The sequence below is a fragment of the Rattus rattus genome, chromosome 5, assembly GCF_011064425.1.
Source record: "Rattus rattus isolate New Zealand chromosome 5, Rrattus_CSIRO_v1, whole genome shotgun sequence".
Taxonomy (NCBI): Eukaryota; Metazoa; Chordata; class Mammalia; order Rodentia; family Muridae; genus Rattus; species Rattus rattus.
The window spans coordinates 110422076-110444105 of NC_046158.1; the positions used below are offsets into that span (position 1 = coordinate 110422076).

General features: G+C 52.4%; 1 protein-coding gene and 1 non-coding gene across 2 annotated transcripts; one reads left to right on the forward strand and one right to left on the reverse strand.

Moving 5' to 3' along the window:
- Nucleotides 1-1906: 1906 nt before the first annotated feature.
- On the reverse strand, nucleotides 1907-13746 carry Slc4a11 (solute carrier family 4 member 11). The gene is made up of 18 exons (XM_032904222.1): nucleotides 13629-13746; nucleotides 10762-10926; nucleotides 10627-10676; nucleotides 10061-10374; nucleotides 8113-8236; nucleotides 5725-5928; nucleotides 5554-5647; nucleotides 5334-5459; nucleotides 5138-5251; nucleotides 4923-5055; nucleotides 4633-4706; nucleotides 3826-4084; nucleotides 3536-3642; nucleotides 3282-3450; nucleotides 3022-3195; nucleotides 2648-2843; nucleotides 2398-2567; nucleotides 1907-2293 (listed from the first exon to the last, which is right to left on the reverse strand). The coding sequence occupies exons 1-18, from the start codon at nucleotides 13672-13674 to the stop codon at nucleotides 2224-2226; spliced, it is 2589 nt and encodes an 862-aa protein (XP_032760113.1). The 5' UTR covers nucleotides 13675-13746; the 3' UTR covers nucleotides 1907-2223.
- Nucleotides 13747-20156: 6410 nt separating this feature from the next.
- LOC116902482 lies at nucleotides 20157-20259 on the forward strand. Its single transcript, XR_004388098.1, has one exon. It is a non-coding gene; the product is annotated as a U6 spliceosomal RNA (small nuclear RNA).
- Nucleotides 20260-22030: the final 1771 nt, after the last annotated feature.

Sequence of the window (22030 nt, forward strand, 5' to 3'; positions counted from 1 at the left end):
CCTGTCCCTGCAGTCTGCCTGGTTCTAGTGAGTATGGGGGCCTCTCTTCCCCCTGCCTGATTCTGGACATGGCTTTCCCTTCAGGGAATGCCCACGCTGCTGAGGAAATCCACCCTCCTGCCTTAAATTTAGGGTCACATAGGCAGGAGGGGGTGAGTACATAGGCAATGTGTTTCCTGCTCAGTCCTTCCCGAATCTCCCCTATGTTTCCTGACCCATCCCTATAAACAGCCACGGAGAACATACTGTACCTGATCCCCCAGTGCAGAATTGTATGTAGGCCCACACCCTGCATCTATGGACAGTCCTACCAGTCATCCTAGTGTGTTTGAGTGCCTTTGCCAGCTCAAGTCTAAAGTGGAATTCCTTTGGCTTACATTTCTGATTTTGTTTTCCCAGTACAGTGGGCAAACTCAGTGCCTCCTGCACTCGAGGCATTCTGTATGACCACACCCCAGCTCTGCCAAGGGCTTTGAGCATCTCCTGCCATCCCTGCATCCTTTCCTCTTCTTGCTAGTGGGCAGGGCTGGTGTCCTAATAGTTTGTATTATCTAGCATTTACTTTTTATTTTGTGGTGCTGGGAATGCAGACCAGGGTTTTCCACAAGTCAGAAAACCGACACTGAGCTGCTGCAGCTACAGCCCTGGGTTGTTACTCTTCAGAGTTGAGCCAGTACCCACTTTTGGAGGTGACAACACATTAGATGGATTGGCAGTTCAGGACATTGCAATCATTGTCCTTTCTGCTATCAGAATAAAGGGTTTATTACACAGAGGTAACAACTCACTGAGTGTATCCAAAGAAGCCACCATGGGGAATTAGTTCCTGAAGGGTGCAAATGTCAAATGTTGCTGTGGAATTTGTGGGCGGGGAGCTGTATGGTTGGGTAAGGCAATTATTACCCACCAAGGTGACTGGGAAGGGTTTACAATCACCTGTGTCTCAAAATGTTATAGAGCACATGAAAGGCAAAACCAGACATTCCTGGCAGCCATAGGTGGTTAATTGGGAATGCCAATGCTAGGAGCGGGTAACCCACACGGACTCTCGAGGCTCCTAAAACAATAAAGGCTTTTGCCACAGTTGCTAACTGTCTTCCAGAACTTAATGCCAAGACCCTACTGCAGAAGAGGTTGCCGCTTTGGCTGTCTGATTGGAAAAATAAAGCTAGGATTGGGCTGGAAGTGTCCCCTCCCTGAGAGTCAGCTCCTGTGGTGTCAGAGGCTGCTGCCAAGGCTAAGACTGGAGCCGCTGCTCAGCTACTGATCCTGCTTCACGATGGAGGTGCCAGGTGGGATGCGCTGCTGGGTATAGTGCACAAGTGGTTGTGAGGAGAATCGACTTTCTGATTGGACTGGAGGCCTGCTTTGCAGGGAGGAAAGTCACATGGCATGGGGAACTTAGATGACCTGTGACTAGGGAGGTCATAGGTTCCAGTGGAGAAGCAAGTGACTGCTAAGGTGCTTACCCACATGGGTTTACTACCGCAGGTTACTACAGTGTCTATCCACTTGGGTTTTCTTCTGTTCTGTTTGTCAAGACTCGTCAACAGTTGTGTTCCAGAGACAGGAATGACCAAAGGCATGAGGGTTCAGTAATTCGCTGGAACTGGAGGAGAATAGTCAACATCCAGGTCTCCAAATCACATCACTGGCTGTGCAGGGCACTCCTGCTCTCATCCTTAGCCAGATCCTGCACCTACGTTCTTCATACACTGCACAGCACCTCGCTCTACCCAAACCCTGTCTCTGGGTCTTTATACCCAGAATGCATCCTTTGCAGTGGCCTCTCAATGGGGTGACAGCATATACAGGGTGCTCAACACTGGTCCCTTTTATTCTCCCCACAGTGGGTTTGATTCCTGTTCTCCAGTCCTGGGAGAGCACCAAGGAGGATGGCAGCATGTTAAAGCATAGAAACAAGACTTTTATTCACTAATGTGCACAATCGAGTTCCTTATACAATCAAGGAAATGGGCTCTCTCCTGGGCATCAACTCTTTTATCAAAAGAATATCCACTCTTCTTAGCCCCACGCCGACAGTGTTTCTGACCCCAAACTAAATGTTGATGGGGCGAGAGGTGATCACACACCTCTGAAAACCACAACGCCAAGGGGCTTTAGGCCACAAGACAGCAATGAGGACGGGCTGGAGCCACAGCAGATCATACTCCCCACACATTGCCACGGAGCAGGCCTGAAGGATGGGGAGGCTGGTGCAGGTCAGGGCCTGTGCTCGGCATCCATGACATCCAAGTACTTGGCTTCAATGATTCGGGGTAGCAGATTGTAGCTGCAGAGCAGAGAGAGAGGTACACTGAGTGGTGGGCAGTTAGAGCACCCATCGAGTCCAGCCCTGGGCCGAGCCCTCCTGACAACTGCCCAGTCTGGTCCTACCGGATTGGGATCATGGCAATCATGATGAGCGGAAAGACCATCTTCATGTAGGGCAGGGAGCTCATGCCGAACGCACAGAGCAGAAGCAGCTGCAGAATCTGCAGGCCTGTGAAGTAGTGGATCTTCCTTTGGGGCACTCTCCGGATGTAGTGTGTGGGTGGGTATGACGTCTGTGGGCAGCAGCAACCAGGCAGTCAGGGGTGGGTGTCTTCCCACCCCCCAACCCCCCTCCCTGTGTCCAGGCACCCACTTGCTCCTTGAGCAGCAGGGCTACACGTGAGAAGAGCTGGTTGCCGTCCAGGGAGGTCAGCGCAATGTAGAGGAAGAGTCCATAGAGCACGGGCTTGGGGATCCACTGCAGCGGGAATGGAAGGAGCAGCAGGGACAGCCCCACCAGGACACTGGCACCCAGCGCCGTCAGCCGAGTCTCCTTTACATTCACAATCCTGTGGGGGCCCAGAGTATGGGGCCACATGCGGGTGTAGCTAGGGCTGCAGTGCCTCTGAGCCCCTGTCTCTAAGCCACAATCCTACCTTAGGTCACCTGTAGGTCAAGGTTGTCCCCCTCTGACCTTCCGATACACCTGGCTCTTGCCCTAGGACTCTAGGGACCACTCATACTCACGTTTCATAAATGTGCCCATTCTCCACACGTTCCTCCACTAAGGCCAGTGCCCGCACATGCAGAGGGGAATGGGGATAGGCGGCGTGGATCCAGGGTAGCCCAAACAGAGACAGCCCCGTATTGATGATGGCAAGCAGCAGGAGGTCCCAGTGATAGGCAGTGCCCTTCACCAGCCTGAGGTAGGCACACACATACACACAGAGTCCCGTTGGCTGTCAGAAGTCTGGGACCTGGTCCCACCCTCCCACAGCCCCCAGTACCTGTTCTCTGGTGCATTGACCAGGGCGGCCACCAGGTTCTGCTCAATGAAGAAAAGCAAGGAGAGCAGGAAGCCGAGACCCATGGCACTGCTGATGGCCTTGAAGGACAGAGAGTGGATCTGTGCCACCTCAAAAAGGCTCTCGCTGGGGTTGTACCGGAACTTGCTCACTGCAACAGGGGACAGGCTTGGCCTACAGTTCCCAGGGGAGCAAAGCCATACCACCCCCAGCTCATGCCTCCCATCCCAACTCACTCTCAATTTCCTGGAAGCCATAGGAGCTGATGAGGGAGAAGGAGAGCACGGCGATAGGCAGGGCACAGTCGGACAGGGTCTCACGCACACATGGGTGCAGGTAGGGGCTGGAGACGATGGGTGTGTCAGCATGGCCTGGGGCTGGCCGGCCCTTACACCACCCCGTGCGTGAGCCCCCTCGTTTCTCTTGAGGAAATCTTGAACTAGAGTCTATATAGCTTAGGCTGGCTTTGAACTCGAGTTCCTCCTGCCTCCACCCCCTCAGTACTGGGATTAGGGTGTGGCCTTACCTTTTCTTGAACTGGTAGAGGGTGTAGCCCAGCCAGAGTGTGCCCAGCATGATGAGGAGGCTGAGCACTGCAGTAGCCTGGTTGGAGTGTGTACTGCTGGGGCTGCTGGCTGTGGTCATCTCTATGGGGCTGGCCAAGAAGCTGGTGTTGAGTGCAGTGTGGAGACTGGTGTTGGGGCTTCTGCTAACGCCCAACAGGCTCGCCAAGGAGGAAGTCCTTTTTGTGTGGTAGTGGTGGCCATAGTAGTACTTCCAGAAGACTGTGGGACAGGTCAACAGGCCTAAGCCATCTGGGAGGCTGTGGCTTAGCTTCTATACAGATATAGGATGGAGGGGTGTCCCAAGGGAGGCCGGGATGCTGAAGGGGGGGGAGGGGCCATAAAGGGAGAGAGGGCTTCTAAGAGAGGACAGAAGGAATAGGAGAGAGCTCTGCCCCTCCAAGGAGCTACCGCTTGTCCATCTATCTTTTGTCTCCCAAGTCTCGCTGACACCCAACACCCCCTCATGCCTGGCCCAGTGTCTCTGCCCCATCTCTGGTTTTGCCTGGAGAAACTATCTCCCCTTCAGCAGCACACAGGGCTGCTGCGTGCCGGCCATAGCTTCTACAGCATCTCTGCCGTGGGAAGAACAACCTTAGCTTCATACCTTCTCCTCTGCCCCAGTAGGCCACAGCCGAGGCGCCCATCCCCAAGCAGGTCCCCCTCTGGGCATGGACTCACTTAGCTGTCTCAAACTCAGAGATCCTCCTGCCTCTGCTTCCCAAATGATAGGGTTAAAGGGGTGCCCAGCACACCTGACTCCTACTCACTTTTGACCATGCCCTTGACAGCGTCCAGCACAAACGTGATGGAAATGAACAGAGCAATGATCTCCTCCGTTGACCTGCAAGGAGGTGAATTGCCTCGAGATGTGTGTGGGTAACTAGTGAAGGCCTCCCCAAACCCCTGCATAGACCCTCCCCGTGAAAGGACTCTCCCCAGTGGGGCCACTCCTAAGAAGCCCACCTCAACCTCTTGGAGAACACGCTATCCTGGGGTTACAGAGCTCTGTCATGAGGCTGACTCACATCTCCGGACCCTGCAGCCCAGGACAAATCACCTCTTAAAGAGATTCATAAGCAGGCTGAGGTTGAGGAAGGCATAAAGCGCAAGGAAGAAGCTGTTCCACAGGCCTGTCCACGCATAGAAGGCATTGAAGTCCAGGTTGTAGTCATCACAGATGACCCGGATCACTGTAAACAACAGGGCAGGAAGGACAGTCAGTCAGGGCTGAGGTGGGTTCCGGGGCCGTTTACCATTTCAACCCCACTGTACCCTGGGTGTAGATGGCCAGGGGCGCGGTTGTCAACAGGATCACCAGGGGCTGCCCAGAGAACAGTGCATACAAGAGGCCTCCGATGCTCTGTCCTGCTATGGTCTTCTGCACATCTGTGGAGGCGGTAAGGTCAGAGGTCACCACTGACTGCCCAGAGTCCTGCCTGGCACATCCCGACCACCCCCAGCCCCTCACCGATGGCCCCGTTTGTGTTCTCATCGTTGAGGGATCCAAAAGCAATGGTCGGTAAGAGGCAGGCGAAGTAGAGGAAGAGCGTGGTGGTGACATATTTGCCGACAGTCTTGCCTTTCCCAATGATGCCTGGGAACGCAAGACAGACGGCATTTGCCGAGACTGCGCGGCAGGCGCACGTGGCCTCGTGGCCTGAAAAGCAGAGTTCCTGCTGGGCGCATACCATCCGTGAAGTCCAGCGGGTACACAGGGAACCTGCGCATGATGTCCACCCAGATGCCTTTCCCAAATGGGAAAAAGTCCTTGCATTTCGGGGGCTGGGAGAAAAGACAGGGTGGGTTAGCCCTGGCTGGCCCATGCTCCTCCCACCACGCCCCCTCTCTCTCTGCTGTACCCGAGGGTGTCTGTGAGTATGGAGGGAGCTCATGCTGTGCCCGGCTGCTCTTGGCATCATCATGGTGAGCAGCTGTCTCTGGTGCACCAAAGCCTCCTTGAACTCTTCCTCTGTGCGGGTCTTCAGGAGCTTCTGGCGGAAGGTGATGTCGGAGAACATGGTGGCGAATGTGCGTGCCACCTCCATCGCAGTCTTGGTGCTTTTCTGGAGGCAGAGGATAGCACAGGTGCACCTCCAGCTCCCGCAGCAGAGGAAACCCTGCCTTTGCCCAGTGCGGTCAGGCACAGGCAACTGGCAGTAGGTCCCGAAAGCTCCCGAATGCATGCACCTTGCCACTATCCCCTAGGCCAGCAGGTCCCCAGAACCGCCATGGGTCTGGTGGTTTTCTTTCCTTTTGGTTCGTTTGACATAGGCTCACACTCTGGTCTAGAACTATGGTGTCCTCAGCTACCCAAGAGTAGGGATTTAGGCAATGAGCCACCATGCCTTGCTTAGTTTATTTATTTATTTATTTATTTATTTTTTTATAACTCAGACACTAGCATTGTCTTAAGCAAGAAGGTTTGAGCACTGACCAGAAGCCACGTGGAGCTTAACACATCCCTAGCCACATTTCAGTAGGTCTGGGTGTCTTCTGGTCTGTCTGACTCTGAAAGAGGTTCAGGCCCTTTGGACCTTATTCTCTTACCTGACATCCTGACACGGTCAAGTGTTAAGGTCTGGATATGAGACATCCCCTAATGACTCGTGCATTGAAAGGCTTGACCCCCAGCTGGTCATGGGGGGGAAGGGGGGGATTAACTGGGTTCTGAGGACTCTGACTTCATCATGGAACCACACCCTGACACAGTTACACTTTCATGGCATTACTGAGAAGTTGTGGAAGTGACTATGTGGACCTGGTCTAAGGAAGCAGGCTATTGGGAGTACTCCTTAGAAGGGTATATCCTGTCCCGGGACCCTTCCCCTACTTTTTGTGAGGTGCTGGGATTCAAACTCAGAGCACTGGATATGCTATGCCAGCCTGCTGCCACAGAGCCAGAGCCAGCCTCTTGTGAGGGCACCAGCTCTGTTCCTCCAGAACAGCACTTGCCATCCCGACATTCTGCTCCAAGGCCACGAAGCCAGCAGGCCAAGGGGTGGAGCCCCGAGCTGAAGTAGGCCTTTCCTCCTTCAAGTTGATTCTCACAGTGACAGCTAACACATGGCCTGTTCGCTCCCTCACTCATGTCTCAGGAGGCCCCTCTGTCAGACTTGGAGTGACAGTTGGCTGTGCTGGGGTGGGAGCCTAACTTCCTCAAGGCGACTGTTCTGGCCACACTTCCAGAGCCATTCCCTCTAACTCAGGAGGTGCTCTCTTGTCTTCTAGCACAGGGATATTATAGGCAGCACATCTATAGGACTGCTGGTGGAGCAGCCCCCCTCCTGGTACCCAGAAAATCCAGAGAAAGCAGCTTGCATCAGAGTCATCCAAAAGCTGATGAAGGGCTGGAGAGATGGCTTAGCTTTTAAGGGCACTGACTGCTCTTCGAGGGGATCTGGGCTCAGTTTCCAGCACCCACATGGTGGCTCATGGCTGTCTGTGACTACATTTCCAGGGGATCGGACACCCTCACATAGATAGGAGTGCAGACAAAACACCAATGCACATAAAATAAAAGGAAAGAAAGAAAAGAAAGTGGATGTCCTAGGAGAAGGCCAGCACTGGGAAGGCAAGAGGATGTGGAGTTTAAGGCCAGCCTCCAGCCTGCTTCAAAATAACTAAGGAAGGGCAGAGGTGTGGGTCGGTGACAGAGCAGGTGTCCAGCTATGTGTGTGTGTGAGGTCCATCCCCAGCAGGGAAGAATGAAGAACAGAGAGAGCAGTCGCTAATCAAAGTTTAAATATTAAGGCCATCTATGGCTTTGGGCAGAGGGCTTACAGTTCCCTATTCAGGATTTTAAACCTTTTCCTTATTGGGAGAACTCCCAGACTGGACCAGTTTCAGCCCCAGCAAAGGCAGGGTCCAAGGAGTGAAGGTCCTGTTGAGCAAACCCTAAAGGAAGAAGGCTGCTGAGAAGCCAGCCAAAGAATGGTCCAAATGCACACAGTCATTATGCTGGGACTTGACTCCAGGGCCTTGTGCATACTGATCACCTGCCTTGCCACCAAGCTACACTGCCAGCCACCCGAGTCAGTAATTATCAGAAGCATTCTCTTCAGTGGGAAAGCCAACCTTCTGGGCATTTCCAGGGAAATTCTGACGCAACAGAGACTTTGCAAGAACACCTCTAATACGCATCGAACAGACCGAAAGAGCGGGTCTGAGGCGACCGGTAGGGATGTTCCCAAGGAATGGGCAGAGCAGCCTGGGACCTGCCTCACAAGGCACCCAACATTGAAACTCACCATCTTGGGTGGGGCCAGCACCAGGATGACAAAGCGAACCTCACAGGAGTTTTCCCCCCAGTTCTGTGGCCGAACCAGGCGGCTGATACACACATGCCGTTTCTGTAGGGACTTCATGGTACAGCTGCTCGGAAGAGAAGAGCCAAAGAACAGTTGCCACCCTCAGGAGCACAGGCTCCTGCCACCCTGCCAAGCCTGTGATAGAGGTTACCAGGGGAGACAAATAGACAACGGGAGGGCTGGAGAGACGGCCTAGCAGTAAGGAGCACTGGCTGCTCTTACAAAGGAGCGGCGTTCAATTCCCTGTACCCACACAGCTGCTTACAATGCACCGGGAACTCTGGCATCTGTGACAGGCATACGGTGCACACACAACACCCAAACAAACACATTAAAAGAAGAAGAGGAGGAGGAAGAACAAGGGGAGGAAGAGGAGGGGGAGAAGAGGAAGAAGAGGAGGAGGAAGAGGGGGAAGGAAAGGAGGAGGAAGAGGGGGAAGAGGAGGAAGAAGAGGAGGAGGAAGAGGAAGAAGAGGAGGAGGAAGGGGAGGAGGAGGAGGAAGAGGGAGGAGGAGGAAGGGGGAAGAGGAGGAAGAGGGGGGGAGGAGGAGGGAGGAAGAAGAGGAGAAGAGGAGGAGGAGGGAGGGAGGAAGAGGAGGGAAGGAGAAGAGGAGGAAGAGGGGGAGGAAGAGGGGGAAGGAAGGGAAGAGAGGAGGAAGAGGGGGAAGAGGGGGGAGGAGGAGGAGGAAGAAGAGGAGGAGGGAGGAGGAAGAGGAGGAGGAGGAGGATGAGGAAGAGGAGGAGGAGGAAGGAGGAGGAGGAGGAGGAGGAGGAGGAGGAGGAAGAGGAGGAGGAGGAAGAGGAGGAGGAAGAGGAGGAGGAAGAGGGAGGAGGAGGAGGAGGAGGAGGAGGAGGAGGAGGAGGAGGAAGAGGAGGAGGCGGAGGAGGAGGAGGAGGAAGAGGAAGAGGAGGAGGAAGAGGGGAAGAGGATGGGGAAGAGGAGGAGGAAGAGGGAAGAGGAGGGGGAAGAAGAGGAGGAGGAGGAGGAAAGGAAGAGGAGGGGAGAAGAGGGGAAGAGGAGGAAGGGGGAGGAAGAGGGAAGAGGAGGGGAAGAGGAGGAGGAGGAGGAAGAGGGGAAGAGGAGGAAGAGGGGAAGAGGAGGAGAAGAAGAGGGGGAAGAGGAGGAAGAAGAGGAGGAGGAAGAAGAGGATGAGGAAGAGGAGGAGGAAGAGGGGGAGAGGAGAAAGAGGGGGAGAGGAAGAAGAGAGGGGGAAGAGGAGGAAGAAGAGGGAGAAGAGGGGGGAGAGGAGGAGGAAGAAGGGAGCAAGCTGGGGGTCCCCAGCCCGAAAAAATAGAAAAAAAAAAAAGAGGATGAGGAAGAAGGAGGAGAGGGGAAGAGGAGGAGGAAGAGGAAGAAGGAGGAGGAAGAAGAGGAGGAGGAGGAGGGAGGGAGGAAGAGGGGGGAGGAGGAGGAAGAGGAAGAGGGAGGAAGAGGGGGGAGGAGGAAGAGGGGGAAGAGGAGGAGGAAGAGGAAGAAGGGGAAGAAGAGGAAGAAGAGGAGGAGGAAGAAGAAGAGAAAGAGGAGGAGGAGGAGTAGAAGAGGAGGAAGAGGACAAGGGAGAGGAAGAAGAGGGAGAAGAGGGGGGAGAGGAGGAGGAAGAAGAGGATGAGGAAGCTGGGTTCGGTCCCCAGCTCCGAAAAATAGAAAAGAAAAAGAAAAAGAGGATGAGGAAGAGGAGGAGGAAGAGGGGGAAGAGGAGGAGGAAGAGAAAGAAGATAAGGAAGAGGGGGAAGAGGAAGAAGATGATCAGGTGGGACAGAGGGCTCATCATATCCTGGGACAGACGTCACACTTCTGTCCCTTGTGTGGAGGACGGTTTCTCCAGGGACATGAGATACCCAGATAACAGTAGGGGACCAGGCATGGTGGCTGTAGGATGGCAACTCACACGATGCAGAGCCATGACTGCTCGTACTGCAGCCCTCTGACAGTGGCGGTCACTCCCTGGATGGTATCTGACAGCAGGTGGACTTTACTCTCCATGGGGCCCCCAGCATCTGTAAAGAGCTTAGCCATGAGCAGGTCCAGGTCACAGTCAGGCTCTGCATGGTTGGGGTCCTGGGCAAAGCGGTTTAGCATAGTTCGGAGCACATCATCCAGTGAGGTAGCTGTCTCATTCAGGATGATGCTGGCCTGGGCCAGGAAGCCATCCAGGTCGCGGTGTGCACGGACCTCTTCCTCGAAGTTCTTTAATTTCAGATACTGTAGGGACCCCAGGTACAGAAACCACACAGGCTGTTAGACACTTGTCCTGATTGCCACTACCTGCCCTCCGCAGTGGTCTATGACTATCCCTGCCCACCAGGAACCAGGTGGGAAACTCAGGCTTGGGCTAGTTTGACATCCCTGTTTAGGAAGGCCAGAGAACATGGGGACAACATAGCAGATACAAGGGAATCAGGTCTCCTGAGCCCCAACTGGAGATCCAGCACAGCCCTGGAGAATGGGCCTCACCTTGCGGGAGGTGTGTAAGAGCACGCAGCCTCCAGTTGCAGCTTCTATGTCTGGAGGAGTAGGAAGAGAGCTCAGTATGCTGTCCCACCCTCTCAAGACTCCTTAGCAGAGTGGGGCCACCTACCATCCCCATACCAGATTTGGAAGGCTGCACTTCAAGGTTGACATTGACAAAAAAACGGATGCTCTCGCCAGACACAATGGAGGAGTTGACGGTGTCAAAGACCTCATCCCCCAGGCTGTCCTCTCGGACGTCAGGGTTATCATCCGTGTCATTCTTGAAGTATCCCAGAGTGGCGGCTGTCACCAGAAGAGACCATCTATCAGTGTTACCACGAGAAGGGACTCTCAACCCAAGACCTGGGTACCCATGCTCCGTCTCCTGTGTGTATCCTCCGATGGTAAGAGGCCTCCCACCAGTCAAGGAGGGAGCTTTGGCTTAGGGAGGCAGAATGGCTGGTTCTGCCTGTCCCTACTCAGAGCCTGGCAGCTGGCACCCAGAGCTGAAGCCCCGGCTGGGTGATCTTTTTTTTTTTTTTTTTCCTGGAGCTGGGGACCGAACCCAGGGCCTTGCGCTTGCTAGGCAAGCGCTCTACCCCTGAGCTAAATCCCCAACCCCCTTGGGTGATCTTTTGTACCCTTGTTTTCAACTTTAAGAACCAAGGCTCTGAACTATTCTGACCCTTCAGCTTAGAAACAATAATGTTAGGCCAGGTCAGGTGGCACATTTAATCCTAGCATTTGAGAAGCAGAGGCAGACAGATCTGTATGAGTTCAAGGCCAGCCTGGTCTACATACAGAGTTACGTGCCTAGAATGTAAAGCTCAGGAATTTAAGGCGAGCATGGGCTATACAATTAGTCTTAGTCAAAGAAAAAACAAAACCAAAAGGCAAACAAACACTTTGTACAGGAGGCTCATTCCTGTAAAGCCCAGCACTCGGGAGGCTGAGGCAGGAGGATTATATGAGTTCCAAGCCAACCTGAGCTTTAGTGTGACTCTATTTCAAAATATAAAAGCGTGGTGCTGGTGAGATGGCTCAGTGGTTATGATAAGCACGGATTGCTTGCTTAATCACGAGGACAGGAATTCAGATCCCACGCAGCACCAATGCTGGGCAGCTCACACATGCTCCTAACTGTAGCTCCAAGGGAGAAGGTGCCCTCTTCTGGCCTTATACACATATGCACTTACACAAACACATGCTCAATAGTCTGTGTTGTCTGAGTGTGTGTGCACGTGCGTGTTTCCTCAGGGAAGGTGAAGCTGCTGCAGCTCCGAGTGCCCCCCCACCTCATTGGTGCAGGGCTTAGAGCCCTCCTCCCAGGGAGGACCGGTGAGACTGAGAGCAGAACAGCCAGGCTGAGACTCAGTTCAGCAAGAAAGCCTGTGGAACAGCCGGAAGACGGAAGGCCTCCTCAGTCCGGCTCCCACCAAGCCCTTTCCACGATGCAGAAGGATCTATATAACATGAAAACATCCCTTTTCCCTGTAGCTCTGGAAAAATCACAGCCTGAGCAGCCTGGTATTCCTGCCTCTGGTCAGTCAGACTCTCTCCATCTCTCCTTCAGCCAGATAGCTAGGCCACAGACATGCCCATAAGCCAGCAGAGAGTGTCTCCCGCTCCAGGGTTGTCTTCGAGCTCATTTGACTCCCCCTTCCTAGAGTTCTCTTTCAGACTGTCCTATAGCCCCACACCTGTGGGCACTTTCAGGAAAGAGGCCATTGTAATCCAGAGCCCCCCAGTGACTGACGAACACCTGCACGGGGACAGGGACAGGGACGGGGACAGGTCAGTGGCATGCCCACACCTGCCACACAGTGACTCACCCTGACTCATTTCCAGTCCTGCCCTTTAGCTTCCTCTGAACACCCCAGGCCGTGTACCTCGATACCCTGAGCTCAGGCCCTGGTAATCACCCCACCCCCAGGCCTGGAGAATCACTGCGCCAAAAGAAGTCTATCTCCCTACCCCTACCCCCACACCTTTATTGTGGAGGACATGGCAACCACCCTCTTTAATGTAGGCCTACCTTATTTAAAACTACTTGGGCTGGGAGGGGAGCCAGGGAGCCCAGGCTTGTTGAAGGGGCAAGAGGTTCAGATGTTCAAAGTTATCCTTAGCTACACAGTGATCTAGAGGCTAGCCTAGGCTACCCAAGACCCCGCCTAAATAATTAAGTAAGCCCACTTGGTTCCTCCAGCAGCCAGGCTCAGTCTGACTTCCGCTGCCGCTCCCAGCCGGGTACATCTTTCTCTTCCTGGGCCCTACCTTTTCTTAGCCTTGGCTCTCAGACCTCTTAGGTCTCCCACCGTGCCACTCTGAGTAGCATAGCCATAAACCTAAGCTTCCAGCCTGACACAAAGAGCCCTGGAGATCTGGGTAAAAAAACGCAACACCAAGACGCCTAAACACCGGGCTACTAAACAACCTGGGAAAGCAAGGACTGCAGCTCAGTGTGTAGCATTTGTGCCTAATATGTGTGGCACAAACTGGTAATCTTAGTATTTGGATATAATTGGAAATTCAAGTTCATATTTGGCTACATGGGGAGTTTTAGGCTACATGATGTGGTGTTTTTTTTTTCTCAAACAAAATCAAATGAAACAAACAAACAAACAAAAGGGTAGGCAGATTAGCAGCATGGGGCCAAACACAAGGAAGAAGCTAGCCAGTTGAAGCAGGGACAACTGTAGCTTCTCTCTCCAGAACCGAGTGGGGACTGAGCAATCAAGGCATACAGAGCATGGAGCTGGTCAGATATGAAGGGCACAGTGAGCCACAGGAGAAAACTGCAAGCGGTGCTGGTAGCCATCTGCCCTCCCAGGACCTCAGCACCCGGGGTTGCCTTTCAGACCCATCAGCTGCCGACTTGGCAAGCCACATGGCCTTCACATAGGTGGGAGCTAACCACTCCAGCACTGGGCTACGGACAAGTGACTCTGCCGAGCGTTCATTGGTAGGTACACGGGGCCGAGTTCCCCAGATTTCTAGATACACACCTGAGAAGTATTCACCGGAGTCCTGACAGTGTTCATTCTGTGACATGGCCCAAGCACAGTTTTCTACAAGAGAAGCCAACGAATAGTTACCAACCCTGTGGACCAGCCCTGGACAGCTCCTGGGCCTTAGCTCACCCCATGCCTGCTGACTCTTCATCCTTCCTAGGAACACATACGAGCTCACTTCAAGAGTCAGCATACTACAAAGGGGAGCCTGCAGTGCCTGGGGAGACCATCCTTACTCTAGGGTATTAAATCCCTTAGTCTGTCTACTATGGGCTGCCTGTGCACGCAAGGGAAATGAAGGGTACTTTCTCAGGTCATGTCATCACAAAATTATCATCAGTACTCAGCTCATTAACCAAAGCGTCTCTCTCTGACTGAGCGCTATCCAGCTCCGGAGGAAGGCAACTGGAAATCGCCTCCTCCCTGGATCCAGCCCAGCCTCGCCAGCACTTTGAGGTAGGGGTGTGTCCATGAACCTCTCCTCAGATCTGCCCTGGTTGCCAGGGGCCACACACACCCATCTCAATCGCAGATCTTCCAAACCTCTTCAATGGCCTAGGGGGCCACCCAGGGGACCAATCCAGCAACTGCCTCTATCCCCGGGTTGCACCGTGTCCCGCGATGTCGGAAAGAAGGAGCCATTGGCCCAGAAAGAAGGGGTAGAGTGGTTATGCAGAACACACTAAAATTGGAGGTACTATCCGGGATGTTTGTGCAAGGAAGGACGCACGGGAGGGAGGGGCGTGCAGAAGAAAGGGATGTAGTCTACACTCGCAGCCACTCAGAGTGAGTGGATGGGCAGGATTCAGAGGCGCTCGGGGCGGTAGCGAAGGAGAACAGACCACACCCACGTGCAGGTGAATGGCCGGATACACCCGGCTCTGATGGATCCTAACTCTAGGCGGCGGCACGCAATCCGGTGCTGAGGACACTGAAGCGCCACCTTGCCCATTTCCGAGCTCCCCACCCTCCTCTCCGCCGGTTACGTTACATCTTTCGTTCAATTGCGGAGAGTGTGTCAAGACGACGAACACAAAACAAACACCGACAGGATGCCCACGGTGTCCCCGGCCGCCCCTTATCGCGCGCGCGCGCGCGCGTGAACTAGCATTCGGACCTCTTTTGGTCGAACCCCTCCGGAGGCGCGAAATCCGCACAGCCTCTCGCCCACCCAGGCCTGAGAGGCCGGTGCTGGCGTACACGCCTGGCGTGGCCGTGGCCCAGGCTTCTCACTCAGGACTCTACTGTTCCAGGCGGGCTCGCAGCAGGAGTCGGTGACACTCCTGAGAGCCGCGCCGCGCTCCTAACCGTGCGGCGTGAGGCCGCTTCCAACCAAAGTCGCGCCCTCACCCGGGAGTTCTGTTCTGGATCCGCGGCTGCTCGCGTGCGCAGGCCTGAAAGTCGTGGGGTGCCAGCCTAGGAGGGACTACGAAGTTTCGGAACAGTTCCACAGTGCAGGGCCACTCACCAGAGCCCCGAGGGCAGGGGCGCGCCTGCTTTAAAAGCTTGGAGGAACTCCGCCCCCACCTTAGCTCAGCGCCACTACCAGCCACGCCCTCGGGCTGCTGAGTCGCCCCCAAACCGCCCTTGCCGCGCCCCTTGGCCCTCGCCACGCCCCTGACCGCCTGGGCGGCCCCCAACCTCCGCCCACGCCGCTTTCTGCACTTGCCCGTGGGCTAGCGCTCTAAGCCGCCCACGTTCGCGCGTGTTCACCCGCTGGCGCCCGCCCTCGGCGCATCCCTCTCCCAGGTTAGGAGGTGGCCGGGTCTCTGGAGAGCGGCTCGTGGTGAGTTCTGATAAGCGATGAGCACCTCTTTCCTCAACCCTACCCCAATCCCCGGCCCAACCCTCCGTGGTTTCTCAGTAATTGATTCTACAAACCTTGAGCCTCCTATTGTCCCTGGAGCACAAACTTAAGCAAAGTACAGGCATTTGGAGTGTTGGGGAATTTGTCATATAAATAGGTATGAAGAACCAGGTTGGCGTTCGGATTGAAGGTATGGAGGGTCCTGAAGTTTACACACACACACACACACACACCCTGATTACTCAGGGATAGCCACACGCTGCCTTTGTTGGGTAAGCAGGCCCTGGGAGGAGAGGCTACATGCCATGTTGTTCCACCTAGCTCTTAGGAACTCCTCTCAGTATCTTCTAGAATCCTATCCCTGTACAGGCTCGTGAAGTGGCAGTGTGGAGAAAGAGCCAGGCAGGATGTGAGACTCAGGGTCTGGATCCTTCTTTCACCCCAGTCTCTCATGTCTGTGAACATTTTGTCGTCTGTGAACCTTTTGTTTTTTGCATCCTAACAGCACCCCGATATCTGGTTGGTCCAACCCCTCCTATTTCAGAAAATTTCTGGAGACTCAAGGAACAACTTCCCCAACTCTTGCCTTATTGAGGAGAAAGGAGCCCAGAGTACCCACACCCCACCCCAGAGAGTGACTATGGACTTCCACACCATTGTCTGTCTCACAGGGAGTGACCTTTCCCCCTTCAGCCCTTTAGGCAGTGTTTAAGGAACAGTTTCCTTCATTTTCCCACCTGCCCCGTGCTGTGCAGACCAGAGGCTGAAGGGGCAAACAGACAGTGAAGTCCTCCTCCTGCCTTTGCCTTGCTGAGTGATGACTTGAGCAGGCAGGCCAAGCGACCCCACCTATGCGAACACCTCCCCTCCTGTTCCGGGAACTGTCTAATGACTTTCCAAGTACCTTTAAGTTCTGCCTACCCCTTGCTATGTCTCTTAGAATCTGGGGTGAGAAGCAACCGTTTAGTATCTCATTTAAAAATCTAAAACAAGGCGGATGTGGCAGTGCATGCTGGAGGCAGAGGCAGGCAGATCTCCAAGTTTGAGGCCAGCCAGCTCTACAGAGCAAGTTCCAGGCCAGCCAGAGCTACTTAGACCTCTTCTCAAAAGTGAAGCAAAGCAAAACCAACCAACCAACCAACCAACCAACCAACCAACCAACCAAACAAACAAACACAATAAAACATAAGAGGAGAGTTCAGTGGTCAAGACCACTTACTGCTCTTGAAGAGGACCTGGGTTTGGTTCTCAGCACCCACGTGATGGCTCAGAACCACATGAACTAAACTTCTGGCCTCAACAGGCACCTATGGTGTACATATGTAATAAGTAGACAAAACTCTCATACACAGAATATAAAAATAAGTTGATCTAAAAACATTAAGAACTTTTAAAATGGTTTTTTTCAAAGGGGAGGGGTTGACAAGATGACTCAGCAGGTAGAGGTACTTGCCGTTGAGCCTAACGACCCGAGTTCAATACCAGGGACCCACACTGTGGAAGGAGGGGGCCTACTCTCACAAACTGTCCTCTACCCTTAACCTTCATGACCCATGGGACATGTGTCTCCCTCCCCAAAGAGAGCTTTAATTAAAAAGGGGGGGGTGGTCTTCAAGATGGCTCAGTGGGTAAAGGCACTTACCATGCAAACTTAGGTGACCTGTGGTCAATTTCTGGAGCCCACATAAAGGTGAAGGGAAAAATAAACCCCATAGAGTTGTCTTGAGACGGGCACCCAGCTCCTTCAAGCCAGGAAGTCACCAGAGGCATCCACATCAAATCCAGGAACAAGAGTTACTTTTTCAAAACAGCTGGAATTGGCCCACTTGCACCTCCAATGTGTCTACTACATGGCGGTCTAACCAGCACTGCTTCCATCACTCCACAAGCCACTTTCCCTTTCTGGTGGCTTCCCTCCCTCTTTTAATCACAGTACTAGGGAGGCAGATGCAGGCAAATCTCTGAGGGTTCAGGGCCACCCTGATGTACTAATAAGTTCCAGGACAGCCAGGGCTATGTAGAGAGACTCTGTCTCAGAAAACCAATGGACCAAAAACCAAAAGAAGACACAACAAAGACACCAAAACCAAAACAACAATTCAACAAAAACTAAATAGGAACAAAGATGTTAAAATGGAGGTTTGTGGGGGAGGGGGTAGATGTACAGTTGTATGGACAAGCTCAGAGGCCAGAGGCCACCTTGCCTGCTGAACTCAGGGGCTGTCTCCCTTGTCTTTAGAGAAAGGTCTCTCATTGGTACCTGGGTTCACCAACTAAGCTAGGCCGGCTGGTCGGGATCTCCCTGTCTTCACTTCCCAGTCAACCAACACTGGATTAACTTTGTTTTCTTCGTGGGTGCTCTAGATAGAACCCAGGCCCTCAGCAAGCACCTTACAAACTGACCCGTCTGTCTCCCCAGCCCTCAGAAATGAGTCTTTTTAGCTAGAAAATTCCATGAAGACTTATTCTCAGACTGAAACAGTTTTCCTTATCAATCCATCTTCCCTTCTTCCTGTTGTCCTTATTTTCTATTATTTGAACATTCACCCAGGCATGAAATTTCAGAGATGTAATTTCTCAGAATACAGACGAGAGGAAAAACTTGAATTTCTTTACTGATACAGGAAACGCAGCTGTCACCGTGTGGTGAAGGAGATACACACTCGAAACCAGAGGCTAAGTTCTCCGCTCTACAGATTTATACTAAGAGGAAATAAAATTTTTGAGCCTCATGCACTTTTTGCTTTAAGCTGATCAATTTAGCAATTCAGAGGCCTTGGAGGGGGAAAGAATAACAACTTGTTGATAAACACATTTTTCTTCAGAGTTTTGGAGAATGAGACATTTTTGGCATTGTTTCAGAACACTGGGTTTTTTTCCATTTTGGCTTTTTCCACTTTTCCTTCCAAGGCATCCCCTTGGTTCCATCTGGCCAGTCATTGTCTTGTCTTGTCACCGACTGTTCCTTCAAGATGGCTCTTTGGTTGGTCTACTTTTTACCACCACCAACCCGGAGCAGCAGCTCCCCCCCTCCCCAAGATAAGAAAGTATATTTTAAAGGGAAAAAGAAGATTATCAAATAGACTTCCCTGGCACACTGGTGCTCAGAGGAACTACACAGCCTTTGTCAGTGTGTGTGTGTGTGTGTGTGTGTGTGTGTGTGTGTGTGTGTGTGTATTTATTTTGAGTGACAAGGGGTCTATGTAACCCTGGCAGGCTGGAATTCGATATCTACCTAAGACTGGACTCGAACTTTTTTTTAAAGATTTATTTATTTTATTAATATGAGTACACTATAGCTGTCTTCAGACACTCCAGAAGGGGGTATTAGATCCCATTACAGACGGCTATGAACCACCATGTGGTTGCTGGGATTTGAACTCAGAACCTCTGGAAGAGCTGTCAGTGCTCTTAACCACTGAGCCATCTCTCCGGCCCAGTCTCAAGCTTTTATCTGTGTCTCCCAAGTGCTGGAATTAAAGGCTTGTGCCGCCATGTCTGGCTAATTTTAACGTACATAATAACTTTTCTATTTACTGCATATGGAGTGTTTGCTGTCATGTCTATCTGTGCACCATGTTGGTGACTGGTATCAGAGAAAGAGTTGGGTCCCCTGGAACTGGAGTTATGGATGCTTGTGAGCCACCACATGGGGACTAGGAATGGAACCTGGGTCCTCTGCAAGAGTAACAAGTCCTCTTAACCACTGAGCCATCTCTATAGCTTTTACTATGAATGTTTTGAGACAGGGACTCATGTAACCCAGAGTAGTTTAAAACTCCACGCTGTTAGAAAAACCTTGAAATCCTGGTCGGCCTGCCTCTACTGCCCCCTTCCCCCCAGTGCTGGGATTACAAGTGTGGGCCACTGTGCCCAGTTTGTGCACTGAGGTTGGGACCCAGGGCCTTTTGCATGCTGGGCTAATACACTACCTACTAAGGTGCATCCCAGCTGAGCATTATTTTGGTGTGTGAATGTGCATGTGTGCGGGTGTGTGTGTACAGACCAGAGGATAACCTTCCTCGGTCAAGTTCCTCACTGTCATTCACCCCCACCTCCCAGTCTTTTATCACTTGCAACTTGCCTAGTAGGCTGGGCGGGCTGGTCAGCGAGCCCTGGAGGACTTACCTGGTTCCATCTCCAAGTGCTGCTGTTATAAGCAGGAGCTACCATACCAGGATTTATTTTTTATTTGCTCTGTGTTTGAGTGTTTGCCTTCGTGTCTATCTGTGCACCTCTCGTGTGGCTGGTGCGTGTGGAGGCCAAAAGGAAGTGTTGGATGGATCTTCTGGAAATGGAGGTATAGATGGTTGTGAACTATTATGTGGGTTGTGGGAATAAAACCCAGGTTCTCTGGAAGAGGAGCCAGTGCTTTAAAAAAAAAGCCAGTGCTTTTAAAAAAAGCCATTTCTTCAGCCCCAGATATTTTTGTTTTTGAACACAGGGTTCTGTGTAGTCCTAGTTGTCCTGAACGATGTAGCTCTGTGGACCAGGCTGGCCTCGAACTCACAGAAATCTGCCTGCCTCTGCCTACTTAGTGCTGGGAAAAAGGCAAGCACTACCATTGCCTGGCTAGATTTTTTTTGTTTGTTTTTTTGTTTTTAAATTGAGTTCTGGGGATTGAACTGAGGTCCTAAGACTAAGCCATTTCTCCAGTCAATAGATAATGAATGAGCGAGTGAATAAATAAATAAATCCCTAAGACTTTAATTTCTGTGCTCGCTTTGGCAGCATATACACTAAATTGGAACGACACAGATACTAGCATGGCCCCTGTGCAAGGATGACACGCAAATTCATGAAGCGTTCCATATTTTTAAAAAGTAAAAATCAAAAAAGACTTTATTTTCTGAGAATTTCAAACAATGTATTTCAAACAATTATTTTCTTTCCTGTTCCCCAACTCTTTCCAGATATCCCCTTACCCTCCTACCCACTCAACTTTATGCTCTCTTGTTTGAAAAAAGAAAACGCAGCGCACACACACTGCGCAGTGATTTGCGCTGGCCAACTACCCCGTCTAACTATTTTAAAGACAAAAGCTCCTGTAGCCCAGACTGGTCTCAAATTACACAGCCAAGGTTAACCTTAAACTTCCTGATCCTCCCAAATGGCCTGGATTATAGGTATGTGACACCACGCCTGGCTTTAGGATGTTTTAGCAAATTTTTTCTTTCCTACATCAAAATCATTACAATCATTAGCAATGGAAAACAAACAAACAAACAAACAAAAACCCCACCCTTCATATAACATGCACTAGGGAAGCCTCAGGAGATTGAGTTATGGAACCCAACTGGGTATCTAGCTGACAGACGAGCCCTCACGGGGCTTCCTGGAGATGGGCAAAGAAGCTGGGAAGCAAGCCCTTCACTCATGCGCAGCCCTCATGAGCTTCCTGGTCTCCAGAAGGTCCTGGGGTTTCCTGGAAAGACAAGCAGCGTACCTTGGGCTCCTGGTCTGTAAGATGTAAGCAAGAGAGCTTGGAGGACAGGGTTACTGCTGTCACCCCTTGCCACACCCACCAGACCTTTCCATGTAGTGTGGCATTTCAACTCCTGAACCCTCCAAGCTGCATTAGGACGCCTGCCTGCCCTTGGGCTCCTCTTCTTTGGGCCGACTCCTAAAGCTGTTCCTAGGGCGCTCCCTTTGCTTCATGTCCTTGTGGGAATGACAGGAAGAAGGCTCTGTGGACCAGGCTGCCTGGGGAGCTGACCATCTAGGATCAGCCTCTTTCCCTGTTCTCAGCTTCAGGGTTGAGGATGAGGGGGTAAACAGGAGCCATGGGATGCAAGCCTCACGCCGGCTCAGGGGCTCTTCCAGATTTAACTAGGCCTGCCAGTGTCCCTAGCATTGTGTCAATTACTCCACCAGCTGGTGACTTAGTTGCCCACATTTATAAAGCGAGACTGAGGGGGCAAACCCACAGATCCTGTGAAGAGTTGATCAACGTATGAAGGCACTGTGCCAATGGGAGCCTTGCCAGGCAGCCGGAGTGGAGGAGGAAGCATGATGGCCCTCACCTACTAACCTACTACTTGTGAGAGCAGATCAGGGGTTCTTGGCCAGCCTCTGTCACATAGCAAATTTAAGGCCAGCCTGGACTACATGACATCCTATTAAACCACCACCACCACCACCACCACCACCACCACCACCACCACCACCACCACCACCACCACCCACCACCACCACCACACTTGGCCAGCCTCTGTCACATAGCAAATTTAAGGCCAGCCTGGACTACATGACATCCTATTAAACCACCACCACCACCACCACCACCACCACCACCACCACCACCACCACCACCACCAACACCACCAACCACCCCAACAATAGGCCTGGAGAGATGGCTCAGTGGTTAAGAGCACTGACTGCTCTTCCAGAGGTCCTGAGTTCAATTCCCAGCAACCACATGGTGGCTCACAACCATCTGTAATGGGATCTGATGCCCTCTTCTGGTGTGTCTGAAGACAGCAACACTGTACAGTATACATAAGATAAATAAATAGTTCTTTAAAAGAAAAACCCACAATAACAATAAACAAAAAGAAAAAAAAAGGTGGAGGGAGTAGGAGTGTGAGCC

Excerpts from the sequence above, each read along its gene's own strand:
- Slc4a11 (XM_032904222.1), bottom strand. The coding sequence starts at position 13,674 with ATGTCACAGAATGAACACTGTCAGGACTCCGGTGAATACTTCTCAG. Across the intron at positions 3,451-3,535 it reads TGGCTTCCAGGAAATTGAGA|TGAGCAAGTTCCGGTACAAC; the intron begins GTGAGTTGGGAT and ends CCCCTGTTGCAG. Across the intron at positions 2,844-3,021 it reads AATGGGCACATTTATGAAAC|GATTGTGAATGTAAAGGAGA; the intron begins GTGAGTATGAGT and ends GGGCCCCCACAG.